General features: G+C 38.1%; 1 protein-coding gene across 6 annotated transcripts in view; it reads right to left on the bottom strand.

Moving 5' to 3' along the window:
* Positions 1-21,243, bottom strand: part of pard3bb (par-3 family cell polarity regulator beta b) — a 420,195-nt gene that overhangs the window by 386,466 nt on the left and 12,486 nt on the right. For all 6 annotated transcript variants that reach the window (XM_079821284.1, XM_079821281.1, XM_079821283.1 and 3 more), the window contains exon 3: positions 11,471-11,572. In XM_079821284.1, the coding sequence (XP_079677410.1) occupies positions 11,471-11,572 (102 nt within the window). The remainder of the gene's footprint in view (positions 1-11,470; positions 11,573-21,243) is intronic.

Here is a 21,243-nt window from a genome sequence, read left to right as displayed (position 1 = left end):
TGTGTCAAGACACATGCAAACACTATATGATTATTATAATGCAGCTAAAGCAGGAATCGGGACAACATTCTCGCACTGAGAAGCGCAATTACACATTTTAAGATGAAGATGCTCTTTTGGTTTTAAACTGTGCCGTTTGGTTTTTGAACCGCCCCCAAGTTCGTTTGCAATCGTGCCGAGACCACCACGTTCAGTCGGAGCGATTGTTTTGGTGCGAATCGGAGCGCGGTTGCTGTGTTCACATATGCCTAAACAAACCGAACCAAGAGAGAAAACGCATTAGGTTCTGAAACAAACGCTCAGGTTTGAAAACACCCTTACTGTTGCATGATCAGAGCAGGAGGAATTTGTAAAAATATTGTATTACTATTATTATTATTATTATTGTAATTATCATTATTGCTATTATTAATACATAACAACGATAATAACAATACAATCGCAGAAATTAATTTAAATAATTATTCATGTATAAATAAACAAATAATCAGCAGGAATAAAAAAAAATTCACACACATGCATATACTCACACACAAACAACAACAACAATGATAATGATAATAATAATAATAATAATAAAACTGTAAATAAATGCGGCAAACAAAAATTTACAACAAAATAATAATAATAAATAACATGTAAATAAATATTGTATATATGGTGGGAACACCATTTTTACAACACATACATATACAGACAATAATAATAATAATAACAAATAATTAGTTGTCAAATTAATTAATCAATTAATTAATTTAAATTCAATTCTTTTGGCTATAAAACAAATTATTGCATGGCCTTGAGTACATCTCTAATGAAGAAAAAAAAAAACAGAGCACTCAATCATATCCTTTAAAAGGAAATCAATTCTGGTCCAGTCGATAGGCTGTTCTCTCGTCTACACCCAATCAAGAAACTGATGTGCAGGTGCATTTAAAGTCAAGATAAACAGCAGAACATTCTGTTCAAATGAGAAATGCAACAATCCTCCAAGACCTAAAGACTTCCCACTTGGCAGTAAGCACACAATATATCCTCACACTCAACAAAGGCTCAACATAAGTGTAAACTGAGATATGCCCCAAGACGAGACCACAAGACAAATTGACAGATTTAGACAATGGCAAACTTTCTGGTTTGATCTTCAGTAAGTGAAACTAATGTCACTGTGAGCGGTTTAAATGACTTATGCTAGCCGCCCTCAGTAGAGCTGGAGAATCAGAAGTTATGAACACCATAGACCGATACAAGCAAGACAGTGCGACTTATTGAAGACACAAATGACAAGCCCCCTAAAGCAGAAACACTCTACTCAGTGCAAGATGAACATTATCAAGGTTTCAGGCAAGACTAGACTGAGACAGCCTTGAACAAATCTTAACATGCTCAGACAATGTGAAACACACTTGGAGTTAAAAAAAAAAATTAAAAGACAAGCGTTAAAGTCTAGAAAAGCTGTCAAGACACAGTGAGCTACGAGAGCGCGAGTATCAGCAGTACAGCGAGCCGAGAGCGTGTGATTGATTTGAGGCCGGTCAGTCCGTCTGCCTGCCCTCGGCCCGTGATGAATGACTGGAGCTTTTAATTAACCTCCTGCACACACATCAATATTATTCACACACACATTACTCCATTTTCCCTGCTCTGCCATTACAACGTAACCTTTAAGATACAGTTTTGGGGGGGTTTTTGAAATACCATGAGAAATGAAAAATTGTAAATACGGTGTAGAAAATGTAGTAAAAAAATCTATAAAGGAGTGTTTTTGCCTTGCCCTTTTTGTTTAGTTTTAATCTTGTTTTTGCGCAGGTGGCTAATGGATAATGTTTAAATCTGGATAAGAAATAGCATCTATGCTATAAATGATCTCTAGAGGGCAGAAAGGAGCAAGTGTGCTTCCAAAGGCACGGCTGAGTCCAGCCGAAAACAAGTCGGCAGCACAGATTCAGATGAATATTCTAACATCTTTCTCTGTTCATATATTGATGAGAGTGTTGACTAATGTACCATCTTTTGCCTTCAGTTGAATGTGAATAAGAGCTGTGAGCATATCATTAACACATGCAGGCATCTGTGAGCATGCGAGCATGTGTGCACGTGCTGAGGAACGCTACAGAAGAAAAAGTAAATCTGGAATCTGAAAACTTTGCAACTTTACAGCTTCAGCAATAAAACCAGAGCACATCTTCACACCAGTCAGACTAAAATAGCTGATTGGTTCTTAAACCTGTTTGACTCTTTCTTCTGTGACATTTTCAATGTACTGTATACTGTGTACTGAGTACTGTATTTTAAAGTGAGAAACTTAGGTTACAATTTTTTTTTAAATTCTGTACTAATTTACATTCCAAACCTGTTCAGTGGACCACAAAAGGAGAGTTTTCAAGGAATATTGTACTAATAATAGTGTAATATTAATATTGTACGAATAATACTCTCCTACATAATGAAAGCAAATATTCTGTCAAGTCTGTCAATAACAACAATAAATGTAGTCTATATGACTTGGTTGCTGGATTTCAAAGCTTCTACAGCCATAAGATAGCTTTGGGTGAGGAACGGGCCAAACATTTAATTAAACATTTTCAGTCAAAATTTCAGTATGTTCCTCACATAAATATCATATGGTTTTGGACGACTTTGATTATTGTATGGACTTCTTTTATGGTTTTATTTTTATTTGTATCTCTTCTGAAGCTCAACAGTCCCTGGTCACCATATGCTGTTATTGTATGCGAAACTACATCACCATTTGTCAAAATCTATACTTTTGTGTTCAACAGAAGAAAATGTAATGAGAAATAATTTGAAAACAATTCCGATTTAGTTAATCTTACAGTTACCCTCATATATTTCTTAATAGGGGTGGACGATTAATTGAAACCGAAATTTAGAACCTCTAACCGACGTAATTTTCCCATGTCGGTTATTTTGGATTTAGTTACGTGCAAGCTGCAACCTCCCGCAGTTTCTCTTGAAGCCAATACGGAAGTGCCTTAAACTGCAATTCATCGACTGGCCGCTAGGGACAGGCTCCAGAAGGGAGCAGAATCTCATTGAGCCCCATGTTAAAATGGCCAACTTTACAGCAGAATAAAGCATGTTTACAGCCTGGTACAAATTGTGGTTTTGGTCTATACGGCTAATTTTGCCCTTCATGACAACTGTGAGGGGGGTGAATTGTTTTATAACTTATTCGTTTACATTATATAAATCATTAAAGTTCTGCATTATTAAGGCCGTGGCCACTTCGAGTGACAGGTGGATAGCCATTTATCTGCTGTCTGTTACGCCCGTTTCACACATACTCCGTTTGCAGTGCGTATGCGGTGCGTATTTTCTTCCATACCCATGTTAACGGATTACAGCTTTCACACTGCACGCAGATGCTGTCCGTCAGTCCGTTCCAGGTGCGGTGCGTCTGCAGCAGTCCGGCGATCGTTTCCGTACCGAGTCTATTTTTTGCTGTGCTGCACTGCGGAATTAAAGGTGAACTATGTAGGATTTTTGCAGTAAAATATCCAGAAACCACTAGGCCAGTGTTATATATTTTGTTCAGTTGAGTACTTAGAATATCCCAAATGTTTCCAACTATTTGTAAATCGTGAGAAATTGCTATTTTAACCGAGGAACCGGGACGTGTGAGCTATGCGTTTGAGGGAGTCGCCTGTCGATTGCGTCATATCTGCGTCACCCTCGGTTTCCGGTTTTATTCAGTGAAACGCTTTACTCTCACTGCAGAGTGAACAAGTGTCATAGCAGCCGCCGAGCGAACGTCATAACTTCCTTTTCAACACACTCAGATATATCTAATACGATAAACAGAGTTGCGTTACCTCACTCATGACTGGAAAAGAGGAAGTAGCGCCGGCAACCGTGTCATAATAAAAGTCCCACCGGCGACTATGCCATAATAACAGTCCCGCTCTTCAATCGCTCCTGCGGCCTTGCTCAGCTCCACAACACTCGGTCCTGCTCTGCTTCAGACTACAGTAATGTTAATAATCGCATCCATGAACATGATTTCTGCCCGAGTCCTATCCTGACTGTTTTCCACCGGCTGTGAGGTGAAGACCACATGTCCCAAGATTCTGCGCTCAAATGTGCCGTCATCAAACTACGCCTTTGTTTTGAACAGGCGACCTCTAGTGGACGGAAAAGTTACATAGTGTAGCTTTAAAGTGACAGCACATTGTTCGCTTTAAAATAAACATGTACTGACGCGAAAATCTAGTAATTTTACCACAGATGCATATCATTTAAAATATACTCTGTTTCAAAGTCAACACATGGCTTTTTTTTCTCGGGTAAAGCAAGGAAACGACACCTTACCTGGCATTTAGGTAAAAAAAATTAAAAATAATGCAGAGCACGTAGGTTCCTGGAGGTGGAAAAACAAAGGTCTTTATGACCTGCTTTTAAAAGGGTTTAAAAACGAAAGAAAAGACGAGAGTCAGCTGTTTTTGTACAGCCTAATGTAAGTTTCTAATTTAAAATGTTTATAGGCTAGAAGTTATATTTAAATGTTTTTCCACTTGTGTGAGCTAAATCTAAAGTAGCCTATATAAATATAAAGTAATGAATTGAATAAAACGTTGTTTAAGTGTACTACGTTAAAACGTGATATCTATGAAAGTGTAAACAAAGAATTGCAATTCTGACAAGCCATGTTCAGTAACAACTTTTGGATTTGAAATAAAAAAAATTATGAATAAATGCTGTGTTTGTGGTATACAACCGCGTATCAGTTGCGTGCTGCAAACGCAGCATATATGAAAGCACAACAGCGCGTGCTGCTCCTGCACCGCATACGCACCGCAACACGCACCGCATACGCACTGCAGACGGAGTACGTGTGAAACGGGCGTTAGTCATCGCGTCACTTAAGCTCCGCCCACGCCCCGCCTTTTTGCCCATTTTCTGTTATCCGGGAGTGACGCGCGATGACGCACTGCCAAGATGGCAACGGCCAGCTCGTCCATACTTTGCGCTTCAGAACGGCTCATCAGAATCCTATTGGTGACGTCACGGACACTACGTCCATATTTTTTTACAGTCTAAGGTTACGTGACTCCGCCCCGTCAGTCACATCAAGTGCAGTTTGCAGGCACACGGAAAGATTCAGTATCAGTTAACTTTGTTTATACAATCTGGATGCTCAGAATTACTATGGTAATTGCATGTTTTACACAGTTTATACACGCAAGTTAATCGCCGTTCTTATATGCGCAGATACACACACACAGAGATGGCGCGCGTAAGCCCCGAAGCCAGATCACTTTCACTTGCGTCCTCATGAAGTTTGTCAATTAACCCTCTCCAGTCGGCGGTCGCGCCGGCGCGATCGGCTCGCTTTTTTTCCTTATCAGTGCCAAAGAGACTTAAATAACTGTCGTTTATCATCATTCAGGCAAGTGTTATACATCATTATAATCTGTTAAGTTTAAAAAAAATTGTATGTACAGTCACAATGAAAACAAATTGTTGTGCTTTTTGCAAAATAAAGAAAACAAACTTGATGCGCGATCTGCAGCCTCTCTGTCAAAGACGTTCATTCAGATAGTCTTAAGAAAATGACCTCTAGCTTAGTGAATACTTGTCTCACAAACATGAGACATATGTCTAAAAAAATGCTGAATTGTCAGGTTTTAAACACTGTAAACCAAATCAAAAACAAATATTCTGTGTTTATGTAATCTGGTTGAAAGCAGAAAGATGTTAGTTGTTCCTGAGCGGCTCATTATACACTAATACGACCACGTCCACGAAGCGCGCGCTCTATTGAGATTCAAATACTGAGGCTCTGGAGTCGACGCATCAAGTACTGTATTCCTACTACAACTACATCGTTTTGAGACGCGTTTAATAATCCTGGAATAATTCTCCATGAAAAGCAGTTCATTTCTGAAAGCAACGATCCCCAGGTGTGTGTAAGTAGGCAAAGTTTACTCTGTAAGCATCTGTGAATATTAAACACAAAAACCTGTGTGAGGACGCACTGAAGCTTTCTTTGTTTAAATTAGCTCAAAACAAACTATACATAATTTAAAAGATCTAAGACTCAAGCTTCCATTTTTGACCTCTGTTTTATTAAATAAATGCAGGCTTGATAAGCATGAGACTTTTTGCAAAAACATAAAATAGTATCCAAACATTTATTTTTATTTTTACATATTGCCCCTTTCTTACATTTGAGCCCTTGCCCCTTAGGAACTTTTTGCACGTCCCTGCAGGTTATTGAAGTAAAATAGGCTATAAGCTAGTCACCTTTTAAACTAATGAAAAGCTTAATTTGTATTTGAATGTTCAAAATGTCTATTTCTATCCACAAAACTTGCCAGAAGTCATGGTTTAAGGTTTTTTTTTTTTTTTTTTTATTCCGGAGGTGCATGCCCCCGGACCCCCGACGCGCGGCTTGGTAACAACCTCCGACACGTAACAGCACCGCTGCTGGAAAAAAATTCTAGGGGAAACACTGTGTGATATAAAGTAAGTTTGGAGTTTTAATCTCATTAATTGTTGTGTTTTAAAAAATTGGTGTAATAAATCATAAATTATGGTTTAATAAATCATAAATTGATGTGGCAGATAATATAGATTGTTTTAAGCAAAAACTCACTTCATTTTGATTTTCCCACCCAGAAATTTTTACTTATCTAGTAAATTAGTCTTCATAAAGCATTAAGCATTTTAAATATTTGGACTGGAAACAAGAAAACATACCAAATAAGAAGAGCATTTTTTGCAGTGTAGTCAAATCTTTTGATCATTTAAAATATAATAGGCCTTTGTTGACTACATTCCAAATAAAATAAACTACAAAAAAATATTTCCTTTGCTCTGTTGCGCTTTGTCACATAGGCCTACCTGAAGCTCATTCATTATGCAGCTCATTATGCAGCTCATTATGTCCTTTTGTCCTCTCAGGTGATCTCCAGCATTATTCATTAGCTATCACGCCTCCTCGCATATTGGCTTTGTGAAGAAAAACGGTCTTACAAATTGTAAATTAATATATTGTTTTATGTGAATGAGTAGGCTCAATGATTCTCACATCAGTTTAAAGGAAAAACTCTATGCAAATACATGCTGGAGTTTTGAGGCCTTCATTTTAAAGTTTTTTGTTTTTTGAAAAACCGTGCATAAACACTTTTCTCTCAAAAATACAAGCATGTACATACATGTTGCTCACATAGTATGGTAGCCCAGTTTGTGCTGAATACAGTGCAATTACACTTTTGCCATTAATGTGTTTATAAGCAGAGAGCCGAGCCGTGTCGTGCCTCTGACAACGCGCGCACCCCGAAGCAAGCCAGATCACGATCACTTGCGTCCTCACAAAGCTTTGTCATTTGTATGTTTTAAGGCCTGCCCGTTTGAACATTGAAGCGATTGTAGTCCATGAGATGTGTTTTATGTTGAACTATTGCCAGATATATTGTGACACACGAACACTCACAGGCAGTAGCTTGCACATCACATGAAGATCGCGCGTAGAGAGGAGCGCAGAAACTCATTGTCAACGCTGTCCTGTGATTTATTACTAAAGTAGCTTAGAAACTCAACCGTTATAGCATATATTTTAATACCTCTTGAAGTAACTACAAACCACAGCTTCATAATTAATAGAGATGTATGACTAATTCACACACACAATCACTCTCGTTAATGCATCAAATAAATGAAATGTAGGCCTACTGTGCTAATTTATCTGATGTACAACAAACAGAAATCTGCCCCATAGACAAAGTTCTGTTGATAAGTGAGCAGTTTCCTTCAAGTATTTTAAAATCACAAAGAAATGCACTTTCATTAGAAAAAAATATCCCACCTTTAATAGTAGAAAATATTTACAGTACAAACCTTATCAGTGAACAGTTGTGAACGTATAAACTACAGGCCAAAGCAAGCAAATCTTGTAATCGGTGTTCAGGTTATGTGTGTTTTAGCAGTCGAGTGGTTTGCTAGCTTCATTACAGAGGGCGTGGCACAGTAATTACCAGAATACGGCTTGTGGTGTTGTTGACAGAGGAAGATCTGACACCTTAACTAGACAAATGGCACATTCCACAAATGCAAACACGCACCATATGTGGAAGCTCTGAAAAACGGATTTCAAAAGTACATTTAGCAGCACATACCTGCTTTAAAGTCATTACTTTATAAAAATGACTCAAATGCTGCAGCACTGTAAAGAATTATTCTGAAAAAGAAAGAAAATCGTACTCCTGGCTTACAAGAGCAAAGAAGAATTATTGGATCACCAGGATACAGTAACGCAGGCTGTGACATTTGGGAAGTTGTCACCATGGCAACATCACTACAGTGAGAGCTCATTCCTCATCCCGGTCTGGATTTATGAGTAAATACCCGCTCTAACAGAATAAAGGCACAATACCAACAGGGGACTGTGTGCAAGTGTGAGTATGGAAGAAATGGTGAGTGAGTTCATGCTTTTATATAAGCACTTACACGCATGTGTGTGAGTGCACATGAAATGCAGTGAATTACGGCACAGAATATTCACACAAATTAATGTACAATAAAAGACACCGGCGCCAACATTTCCTGTACTGCTATTCTCCACCGCTAAATACACAGCATTTAAAGATAAGAAATCACAGGTTATTATAAGCCTACAGTCTGAATTGAATGCAATGGTCTTTTTATGTCATGTACCATGAAATAAAAGCAAGATAACATCTTTCTATTGTAATATCTTCACTGGCTAAAGTCCAAAACAAACTTAAAAGAGTAAATAGCATACAGGTTATCTTTATGAATTCACCTGTTGAACCCATCACTGAATTAATTCACTGAATCTGCCAGAGCAGATACTGAATCAACATCATATTCACCGCAAATCACAGTTTTGTGTTTTTTAGTTTCTAAAGCAGTATCATACTACAGAAATTGAATAATAATAATAGTAATCAAAAGTAAAATAATACAGTATAAAAATTATTCAGCCGAGATCAGTGATTTTTTTCTTCTCTCCATTTGATTAACATTTATGACATAGACAGCAGTAGGTGTAGGCTATTAGGCTTAAGAAAATGAAGACATAACATAACACTTTTAAGATATAGCCAACTGTGTGATACGCTCCAAAACGGACATTTGACAATTTTGTGTGCATTTGTCTGTTCAAGTAAGATAAAATGCAAAAAAGAACTCAATTCAGTATCCACACGCTGTCCGGGTATGTGCACACTGCACCCAGAAAACCAAAATCATGCAGCGAGTGAGTACAAATTTGAGTTCCCTTTCACGTCATCTTCTGCTTTTAAATCACTTTAATGTTTAAACTGGCAATACTTAAAAACTGTGCACATGATAAACTTTCATAACAATGAAGCACTGGTTCAATTGGGGCCTTTGACAATTCTGTCTAGAGGTCAACCGATATATCACCAAGGACAATATAAAAGCCGATATTTGGATACATCAAATATCGACATTGGCCGTTAAGTTTTTCTGTTTGGCCGATGTGTCTGAAACGGGACTTTTATTATGACAGCACTAAGAACGCCAGCACCTGAGCACACAATGCTCCCATTCTCCGTCTTCAGTAGTTGAACAGTTCTGTCTAATACTTTATTAATTTATGTATTTAAGAAAGTAAACCGTAAACAAAATAAATATTTATATTATTATTTGCTTTTATATTATTAGTAATAGAACAGCAAACTTCTCACCTACTGCCAGCATTCAGCAGCAAATATGCATTTCTATCATTCTATCATTTCTATCGCATTGGACTGCAAAAGTGCACTGGCTGGTCAGTTTTTCAGTTTTTTGTCATGATTGAGCTTGTCAGATTTCATTGATGAACAGCTTTGTAGAATTTAATGTTTCCCCTTTCAAAGAGATATGAGCTGTACTTGCATGACTGCCCAAGAGGCATTTCAAAGATGGCCGCCGAACAGTCCTTATTGTTAAACCTTAATATGTGAACAGCTCATTATTCTGTGCTGCCTGCTCTGTATAAGTGTAGTTTGAAGAGGCATGTTTCCTGTAGCGTACCGGTCAGGAGGCATAATTAAATGCATTTGTTTCTTTTTAAAGCACTCCTTTTTAATCATCAACTGTATTAAATTAACGCATTGAAATCAACAGCCTTAATCAAAATATGGTACCAAAATAGTACTGTTTTTTTATAGACATAGTTTGGACCAATTATAGAGGGTCTGAATGCTGAAACATTGGGCACTATCCTCTCTAAGTTAATAGTCCCACTCATAATCTTTAAATCATGACAATTTTTCATCTTTCATATGCAAATTATTCCTCAGAAATGGGCTGCATTCCCTGTGGCTAAAGCCTATAAAACACTTCCACACTTTGATTATAAAGCGGTATCCCAGAAACCATCTTGCTCAAAGAGAGAGAGAGAGAGCGTGCCACCCATAATGCCTTATGCCTTCACTTCTATTAATTAGTGTGCAGAAATCAAAAGCTTTGCATCTGATGTCTGAGAGAATTCAATTAGGAGGCAAATGCCCTTTTGTGTTATCGAGTTAGGAGCGGCCACACAGCTCAATATAATAACCTCCATATAGAGAAAGGACAAACAGAATACCCGAGGGCTCATTGAAGAGACCACTCTTTCCTGAGAGAGGGTGGTCCAAATGGCCTCCTCTCAAGCAAATGTCAACGATGTGCTTTCCATATGAAGCGGTGAACCGTATGCTGGGTTTCCATTAAAAACAGAGAACGACCATCATTTCCATAAAAGGGTATACATTATGGTTACAATTTTTATCATGACGTCCATGAAAAGGGACCCAAGTACCATACATTTAGTAATGTAGATTGAATATTTTCTACTTTTTCACAGCACATATATTTGGCACATATGGCATTACAACCTAACCTGTGATTTTTCATATTCATGTGATTTTGTTTTCCATAAATTCTCACATTTTCTCACAACTTCTCGACAAATCTTCTCACATTTGCAAGAGTAGCTAAATGTGTTCTGGTGTTCTTTCCTCTGCTGTTTTGTTGCTCTGGAATAACTGACATTACCATTAAATGGGGTGGATAGCGCCATTATTAACAATAGATCAAATACTATGAAAATCCAATGCATGCTTGCTAATGCTTCACCACGAGTTTTCGTATAGAATCATTCTTGCAAATTATTCATGGAGTTCACAAGCGGATGCTGAATTAAAATCGTATTCACTTGCTGAACTAATCTAAAAAAACATTAAAATATGTTACAAAACAATATTTCTGTTTGTAGTTAAAAACCAATTATAACTTTGTAATTTAGGTGGGTGGAGGAGGAACTCCCTGAATTCTATAGAAAACATTGAATTAGGTTTAGGACCTAATGTTTACTTTATGGGGCTGAGGATGCCAACATGTTACATTCCAAGCTAAAACTTATGTCTCCACATATAACATAACATACAACTTGTGGATTCCGATATTAATACCTGACTGTTTCCTTGAGCCTTACCTTGTCCTTGTCCTCCACCAGGTCTGTTAGCACATCATCAGGGTCCAGAATACCCCCGTCGCAGTATTCAACATGGTGGGTTCGTACCAGAAAATCTCCCTCCTATAAAACAAAGCATCAGTGTGAATTATCAGCAAGACAACACATGTATTGACCTCAGACTTATCAGTTACCCAAGTTTCCCACAGTGATGTCTAAACTGTAACTATGCTCTAAAAAAGCAATGGCTTTATGCTCACGTCAGAGCAGTGTGTATCAGGACACTCTGATGTACAAACAGCATGGGTCATCTTTCATTATAGTGAATAGCCTTCCCACACAACTCCTCTACAGCCGGAGTTCTACAGGGGGAGTGCCACAAGGCTCTATCATGGGCCCAATGGACATTTCTGATTAAATGGAAAACACAAAGCTAGGGTTGGGTATCGTTTGGGTTTTTTTCGATTCCGGTGCCAAACCGATACTTTTAAAACGGTTCCGGTGCCTAAACGGTGCCTGAACCGATACTTTTTTTTTTTTTTAAAGGCCACCAAACGAGGTGGATGACATTAAATGGCTTTTTATTTATTTATTTATTATTTAAATTGAACCATTTATTAAAAGTTTAATGTATACTTAAATGTATGAATATAAATAAATACAAAACACAATTTACTTATTTACAAATTATAATTGACATATTTACAAATTCACAGTAAAACCTAAGCCACCCAACTACAACAAGCCTAATATAACTCTAAACAGTTACAGTAATAACAGCAGTCGTCTGTATTCTTGCTCTGCTACAAACCAGCTTCGAGCTTCAGCTTTATTTTGAAATATGATCATATTCTCTGGCTAAATATTTTTGAACGCATCGCCTTAATGTTTCCATGGTGACGCGTCATGTTTCTCACATGACACACAGCAGCCGCAATAGCGCTGACAGCTCAGCTGTATCGGGTTTATTTCGTTTTTTCTTTTTATTCAAAATATTCACAAACTTCTTAACTGTGTCACGAACTATCTGATGTTCAAATGTGTGAGTGAATGTGTGTTAGTTGATCTATAAAGCGCAATGGGCGGCGCCATGTTAGTTTGCGCCTCAGAATCGGATCTGTCGGATTTACAACACTTGAGTTCATTCTCGTCTCACGAAATACATGAAAGTAAGTGACCAGTGAACTGGAAGAAGAATAGAGTAAACTATATAGTTACTATATAATGTGCATTTATCTGATGTGAATAAAACACGTAACGTTAGTCAAATTATAACCGTCTGAAAGGATTGTCATTGCCGCTTTCATAGACATCAGTGTGTGTTTTTTGCTAGTAGCCTACTTATGAACATTTAAATGTCTGAAACCTGAAATAAACATGATGTCGTTGAAAACACTGAATAGTTGTCATGAGTTGTGATGTGACCAGCGCTGAGCGTCTGTCTCTGGCTCAGCCAAAGCGCGAAAGCACGTTTGAATTTTGGCACCGAAATGAGGAACCGAAATCTGGTGTTCTGATTCGGTCCGTTACATACCGGTTATTTAAGTACCGGTGCCATATTGGAACCGGATTTCGGTACCCAACCCTACACAAAGCAGAACAACACATCAACATCCACAAATCATCAAACCTTTGTGAGCTCACAACCACCGCCCACGAGGTCCCAGAGACTGGTGTGATGCAACTCAAATCTGAGCTCCAAATGTCAACTTCAGCTTATGCCAAGAAGTGAGGTATAAACAAGACATCTGCACAACAAATGGCTTAATTCAGTCTTGAGCCTGATCTTATGTCATTACATCTCACTTTTTGGCTACATTCATGCTACTGGCTCATTTAACACAAAGTCAACTTATAGTTGATTGATTTTTAGACAATGCATTGTAGAAAAGTACAGGACGTAGCAGTGGGAGGGAGGTATGTTATGATTAAACTGTGTTTGCCTTGGCTTGGAGTAATTGTAAAACCTCATTGATAGAGTGAAACATGACTTTGATACGGGCCTACCCTGTTTATCTTGGCTGTTGCAGGACAGCAGAGCTGTCAGTTCACAACAGACAAACTGAGATTGTGTGTATGATTCATATATTTAAACAATGTTCATTTAAAAGCCCAGTCTCTCAGCACTACAGAAAAAAGTCACCAGATTTGACCATCTCTAACATACAAGAGGACAAACATGACCTAGATAAATATACAATATCTTTAAACTAGATCTCTTGGATAGTGAAGACCAAATCTACAGCTCTAATTAATGTTACCCTAAAAAGGCAAAACAATTGGCCATTACTGGCAAGATGTGATGGCTCAAAGAAGCCAAATGGCGGTTGCATGAATTGTATGTATTTATAATATGTTCAATTATTTGATGTGTCCAATGACTTTTACTTCTGTTAGTTGGCATCATCTATACAGTATGTGGGGGTGCTAAATATTGACAAAACAAATATACTGATGACTCATTTTGCACTCAGGGGCAAACGCTCTCAAGAATGAGAAGAATGCGAATCTACTTTGGTTTGAAGATTTGCATTCTCTAACTAACCCTCTGTAGAGATGTTTTGGGACTGACTGATAAGCACATCCTTTGTATTGACAGGTAAGCGTGTATCAGACTTTACAATATGAATGTGTCTCTGCCGAATTGCAGAGTAAAAAGTCTACACATTTAGCATACTTTTGTTTTAACTTTCTACAAATACATCTAAACAAGTGAGCTAATGTTGACCGAATTTCTTGGAAACAGGCTTCAACACCCCTGTCATAAACATTATCTATAATTACATTAAAAGTATGCTTCAGTATTGTTGCGGTGAAACAGCAGTCTAATTAACAAGTTCACAATCTCAAGCGGTTTTAACATTTGAATAAGTGTGAGAAGTGAAATCTTCACTTAGAAAAATGCAGCACAAAGCATATCACAGTATATAATCACTTATCAAAGAGATTTATATTTTCATATTTTAGATCACCGCCGTGACATTTTTTATGGGGTTTAAGTTTTATTTATTTGAGTTTTGTCCATCTATGAGTCTGCGTCTGTGAATTCTCAATCCTTGTTAAGAATATTTTCACAACAAGAGTTATTAGTTGCATCAAAGCATATTTTAAAAAAAGTCAAAATTGCATGAGATTTATCAACCCAAAAAAAAGCATTTTCTCTTGTTGCAATGGACCTTTTTGCTCACGCTTTGCAATGCAATAAGACAAAATACAATTATATTCCAGACAGATTTTCTGTTAATAATTTATGTCATTTTGCTGGTTAGATATTCTTACAAAAAAAAAGACAAAAGAAAAACAGAAAGTCGTTTTTCATACATAGCATGACAAAACAATAAGCCAGCAATGAAAAATGGCACAAACACATATTATTTTCTCCATCTTTACAATGCTGTCCCTGTAGGCATTTAGAGGTTTACTAAGTGAGTTTTCTAAAGGTCCAGATTTTTCATCACCAAACTTACTATTTATGCCGACTGAGGCTTGTTCCTTGTTCTGCTGTCTCTTCTATGGCATCTGTGTCATGTTAGAATACTGAAGAACCCCCAATGCATCACAAAAAGCTTGTATTTCACTCAATAAACAATAAAACCATGACACTGGATCCCATGTTATCTCATCTCACACAGCCCATGAGCAAAATGACATTTGACAGTGAACGCACCTGTTTAATCATGATTTCACCTAAATGAGCTCTGAGCTTTTGAATGCTAGCAGCGAGGCAGGGTGAACGAGGGTGAGACGAAGGCTACGAGTCTGGCAGTTTCTGGCATTCAACAAAGGGCGACAGTGTGCCAGTCTATGGGAATAATGCTGTATTACATGCCACATTAAGGCCTATTCCCAGCCATGAGAACATTGAATGAGGATACGTGTGCAGCGAGAGATAGCGAGGCTGCGCTGTAATGAAACGATGGAAATCTCTGGAACATTTCGCCATTTTTACCCTGATGACGGTGAGCAGTGGGGTTCCTGCCGTATTTCTATGATTGCTTTTGTTGGTACAGGGTCCATTACCAAGCCTAACATCATTATCAGACTCATAAACAGTAATGATGATCATGATGGTGATGATAATGATGCAATAAGACGTTGTCCATCTCCGAGAACGATCTTCCACCTCCGCACCGCATTCTTGCACTTTCTGGTCAAATATGAAAATACCAATTTCGCTGTGAATTGAATTTAATAAACATACCATTTTCTGACCCACACCTCATTTTCTGTTACGGACCGTAATATAGCCTGAATGAAATGAGATACTTTTTATAAGGTAGCACAAATGAAATTAATATTTTCATGGGCAGAGGCCAATGTGAAGGGCCGTATATGTGGGTAATCAGTACTTAAATGAGACTAAGAAATAAAGGAAGAGTCCTGATCAGACAGCATGTCTGGACTCCCGAGTCCTACTCCAGCATTGTGTTTGATAAATATCAGCAGTACTAATACAATAATCAGGAAAACAACCCACATTATCACACCATAGATAAACATGCACACAATTTCACTAATACACACACACACATACCCTTCCATCCCACAAGACTGAGTACACAGCATTGTCCACAATATACAAGAAATGGCAAGAAGCATGTGGATAGACTAGAGATGTGCAAAACAAGTTGACTAGTCAGCAGGTTGGCTAAATTAATAGTTGAGATAAGTCTGGTTTCAAGTATGACTCCAATCGAATGGGTTTTTTAAGGGAACCCAGACGGAGCACAACCAAATAAAAAGTTTGAGTTCCCTACTAAAGAGTTAGTGCCCTTCTTCATCGTTTGCTTGCCTTTGCACTTTGTTTGCTTTGGCACTTCAATTTTTCAAAAAGCTGAATGCAATAGCTAAAGATATTTGTAAGAGTATAAGTGTAAAACTGTAGTAATCATGTTTCCAAGTCGGCTATTTTTTGAAAGTATTATACAGTGCTAGGGGTGTAACGATACATAGTTATATTGCGATATCGCAATATAAAATGCGACGATATGTATCGTTGATGTAAACATTATCCACATTTTATTCAAGATGCATCAAGCTAGTGTTATACTTTCTGCGTCCGCAAGTGCGCAAGGGTCCGTGTGACGTAAAATTTGTCATTGGAGGGTGTACGTGGAGGCTCTTTGCGGAAATCCATGTGCCTCCCATTTTTGTCACTAGGCTACAAATGCAACTACGCATGCACTGGACAAACAACATGGACTTTCGAATTTGAAGAGCGGCTGTGAAGCACCTCTACAATCCGTCGTTAAAACAATATAAAGACAGAAGCAAAAGAACACAGCAATGTGATAGAATATGCTTAAAAAATCAAGTTAAAAAACTAGGCACAAAAATCCAATTCTAACTCATAACAGCTGACGCTGTAATAAAACCAAAACACAAACTTTACTTTACCAGCCTAAGTGCACGTTGTGTTTATTTAGTTTATTCCAAGAAACGTCTTCAAAGAGAGCACTATGTCTCCAACTGTCATTGAAAACAATGACTACAGACAAATAAAACCACAACGGCGGATGTGGATCCACAGAAAATAGCACATTAGGGTTCTGAGGGCGAGTTGTGCTGCCAAAACCGCCTGAATCGCTGAAGGCTGAACAGAGGTACTTCACAAGGACATCTTGAGGACCAGAGGTAGTTTCCATCACAAACCACGCACCTACTATGGGAAGCTTCTCATTGAGAGCAGATGCTAACCGACTCTGTCTCTGAGGCGAGGCATGCTAATTGTTTTCTTGCTGGCCCAAGTCCAGGCTTTTCCATGTTATCAGCTGCTTTGGCAGCCAACTCAGCACTTGTGCATCTGGCATTCCTGAGCTTAATGAAAAAATAGCAGCACAACTCCGGCCTACGTCTGCCTAGGTAATTAAGTGTCCTTTTTCAATGGCCTGATAACTTCCTGAGTGACTCCCAAGCACTTCCTCCGCTTAAGGTCTCTCTCTCTCTCTCTCTCTCTCTCTCTCTCTCTCTCTCTCTCTCTCTCTCTCTCTCTCTCTCTCTCTCTCTCTCTCTCTCTCTCTCTCTCTCAAACAATGTACTGTCTCTGGACAAAGGCTTGCAGACATGCTAAGTATGAAGGACCTACAATTTCTCAGCCCGGAACATTCTTGAGAGCGCTGGCTGAAGATCACAGGCATCTTTTCTTCCCGCTAGAAACCAACATGTCCAGGTCAATGGAAAATGCCTCATTGAATATAACAAAGCACAAAGCAATACTGAAAGCAGAGGAACGCAGTATGCATGCGGCAGAAATTAGACAGCAAATCCTCAAAGTGGTAACCACACTCTTTTCAAGTGATAGCTGATGTACGGCACAGTTTAAAAGGCTGAAGATTAGCGCAACTAAATCTAGGCCATTTCTCGTTCACTTTAATCCTGAAACACATTAAATGCATAATTACACAGCTGCAGGAAAATGTTTCAGATTAGCATAACAAAAAAAAAAAACGCAAGACTGCGAGCTACTGTGACTTCAATGGCAGAGAAGGAAATCTTGTAATTAACAACACTTCTTGCCGCTCTATCACGGGTGAGATAACTCGCAGCCAAGCAGTTGTGCTCCAAGCTGTGACAGCTAGCTAAGAGGTCGAACTGTCCACAAATATGAAACGCAGAGAGCAAGGCTACAGCTTAACCCCCATTAACTTACAGGCATTTGGACAAGTTGAGAGCCTCCAGTGCAACAAAGCCTACATGCAATTAGCCCATCCATAAAACTAGGCCAAAGTGAATGGGAAAACATTTGGTAGAGCAGTGGTCCGCAACTGGTGGGTCGTGACCCAAAAAGGTGGCAGGTCTGTTCTGGTCACGGACATTGGGGGAAAACAATGCTCAATGCAAATAACCAACTAATCATGCATAGGATAGCAAAACAATTAGGCTTATCAACTTTTAAAAGGAAGCAAAATAGTTCCCTTGTGTATTGTTGCTGATGTCAAAGGCCATGTGACCATGTACAAAAACTACAATTTTGGTACTGCGTTGGGTTGCCAACTTGACGTTTATTATTAACAATTTCCAAAAGTACATTTAAAAACTGAAAAGTCATTGGGTTATCTAAACAATTAGTCAACTAGTTGGTCCTAATGAATCTCTGTATAATCAAGTCTACATTCTTTGGGGGCGTTCCTTGTGCTTACAGTGGACTAAAGTCCAAAAGTAATGGTCTTGAAATGTATCATTAAACGGATTCAGTTCTTAAACAAGCAGTGCTTCGCATACTTAAAGACTTAAGGCAATTCATTTTCAAACTTAAACATTTTATATTTTAATCTGGACTAAATTACATGCCCTAGATATTGTTTGAATATGTTCTGATTCTTTGTTGTACAGTCACACACTTTACAATAAGGCTCTATTATTTAACATTAGTTCATTCATTAACAAACTGACAATGACAAATACTTCTAAAGCATTTATTAATCTTAGTTAAATGTAAATTTCATCATTTACACATTAAAATCAAAAGTTGTAACTGTATTATTTGATGGACCTGAGCTAACACTAACTAAAGTTGCTTTTTTAACTAACGTTATCAAAGAAGAATAACTTCTGTAAAAATGTAGCTATTCGCTCTTTGTTGATGTTAATGCATTAACTAGTGAGACCTTATTGTAAAGTGTTACCTATTGTTCTTTATACTTCTTTTGCACTTTAATCTGTTATAAATATCTGTTTACGTTATACATTTTTGTGTATTGATTTATTGTATTTAAATGTTCGTTTTGTTATAAAAAAGTTATTAAACCTGGAATAGTATGACAACACTTTTTTGCAACTTATTTCAATATTGTTATAATACCGTACACCATGATAAAATTACTTCAGCAATTACGAGGTATCATTTTAATGAAGTAAATCTTTTTTATAATTAGAGATGAATCTAAAAATGTCCCGCTAACTGTTTCAACCTCAGAAGTTTTGTTCAAAATATGGTAGTCAAAAAAAAGAACAAAGAAAGTTTGTCCCTTTAGGCTTTTCATATTCGGTAAAAAGTTAGCAGACTGTTTAAATGACTAAAATTAATTTATTATTTCCTGGATTCACAAAGTTTGTGGCCTCACAAACCTCTACAATGCGATTAAATCGAGAGAGGGAATTACAACAACAAAACTAACCCCTAACCCTAGCCCACACCCAGACAGCTTTCACGACCAATGATGAGGACCTTTCTCCACCTTTCGTCATGCCCACTACTCCAACCTGAAGATACGCACACTTGGATAAATCACTCGTATATGCGGCTATGTTTACATGCTAGACAACTAAATAATGTCTATCATTAGCTATTGGCTAATAAATAGCTAGATTTCACTTGCCAGTGTTTAAGTTGGAGGATAAGTTTAGCACAGATATTTTCACTCACCTTCACTTGTCTGAACACTGACTGAGCGCTTGAGAGTTTTGCTCTCCGTCTTTAAAGCGCACCATTGCAATCCATCTAAATGGATGTGATACACTGTAAACTGTAGTGTGAAGACACCTGACTCACCATCGCTTAGCTGAGAGCACTCTTTAACACACGTAAGAACAGAGAGAAAAAGAGTCTTACATACCACATAGAATTGACACGCTACAAGTAAATTATATTCTTTGTTGTATTGCTTGTCAAAATTAAAAAAAATTGTCAGCCTTTAAGAGCAAGCAGAAGCCACTGCCGGTGGAACTAATGTGCAAACGTTGACTTATTATGTCCCTATTTTGATTTTAGCAAATCCATTCGAGCGAACGCAGACAACGTGATTAATATTCATTAACCCAGCAGCTTATCAGACCTTAGCAAGTTTTTATAAATAAATATATATTAGTCTGGTGAGTAAAATCTAATGTAATGTTTTTATTTTATTCCTTTTTATTCCTACATAAATACATTCACTATTTCTATGCCCATGTTTGTTTCACTTTGTAGAAATACAAAGATATATATTGGGTATTGCCATTTATCCCCTTTTTGATTCATGAGTTCACAGAGATCATCGCCCCCCACCAGTAAACCATAGAAATTTCGATATTTAAAATATATACTTTTATACGCGCTCCAAACCACTGATTTGACACAAGATTCGTAAAGGTTTGGAAGCCACATGAAGCAGTGCTTCGAAAGCACCCATCACTACCTATAAAGTAGAGATGCACTGATCAACCGGCCAGGACCAGCCTGGACTGGTGACCGGCCGGTCAGTCTCACGTCTTTCCGATTCCGAGTCGGTCTGTTTTGTTGCCGACGGCAAAGTGACACACTCCCGCCTCCTCTCACTAATTGGTCTCATTCACTCTGGTTAAACAGTGCTTGTACTGCGCATTAGCTTGTATAGAGCACAAGCTGCTTCTCAGTCTCAAACAGCTTATGAGTCGCAAGTAGGGCTGTACGATTAATCGAAAAATAATCGAAACTGAAATTCAGAACTTCTAACCAACGTATTTTTCCCATGATGGTTATTTCGGTTTTTGTCACGTGACTCCTCCCCGTCAGTCACATCAAGTGCATTTTGCAGGCACGCTGAGAGATGCAGGAGCAGTTATCTTTGTTTATAGATGCCCAGAATCACTATTGTAACTGCATGTTTTACACAGTTTATACAGGTAAGTTAATTGCCGTTCTTATAGCCTACGCGCTGCCAAACACACCCACACACACACACACACAGACACAGACGGCGCGTGCAAGCCCCGAAGCCAGATCGCTTTCACTTTCGTCCTCATAAAGTTTGTCAAGTAAATGCGTTTAAAGGTTTGAACATTTAAAGCGATTGTGCACTATTCAAAAACAACAATACGGAAAACTTATCCGTTCA

The sequence above is a fragment of the Gobio gobio genome, assembly GCF_949357685.1.
Source record: "Gobio gobio genome assembly, chromosome: 7".
In the NCBI taxonomy this organism is placed as follows: Eukaryota; Metazoa; Chordata; class Actinopteri; order Cypriniformes; family Gobionidae; genus Gobio; species Gobio gobio.
The sequence above is the reverse complement of the archived record's forward strand: the minus strand, read 5'-3'. Positions and strand labels throughout refer to the sequence as shown.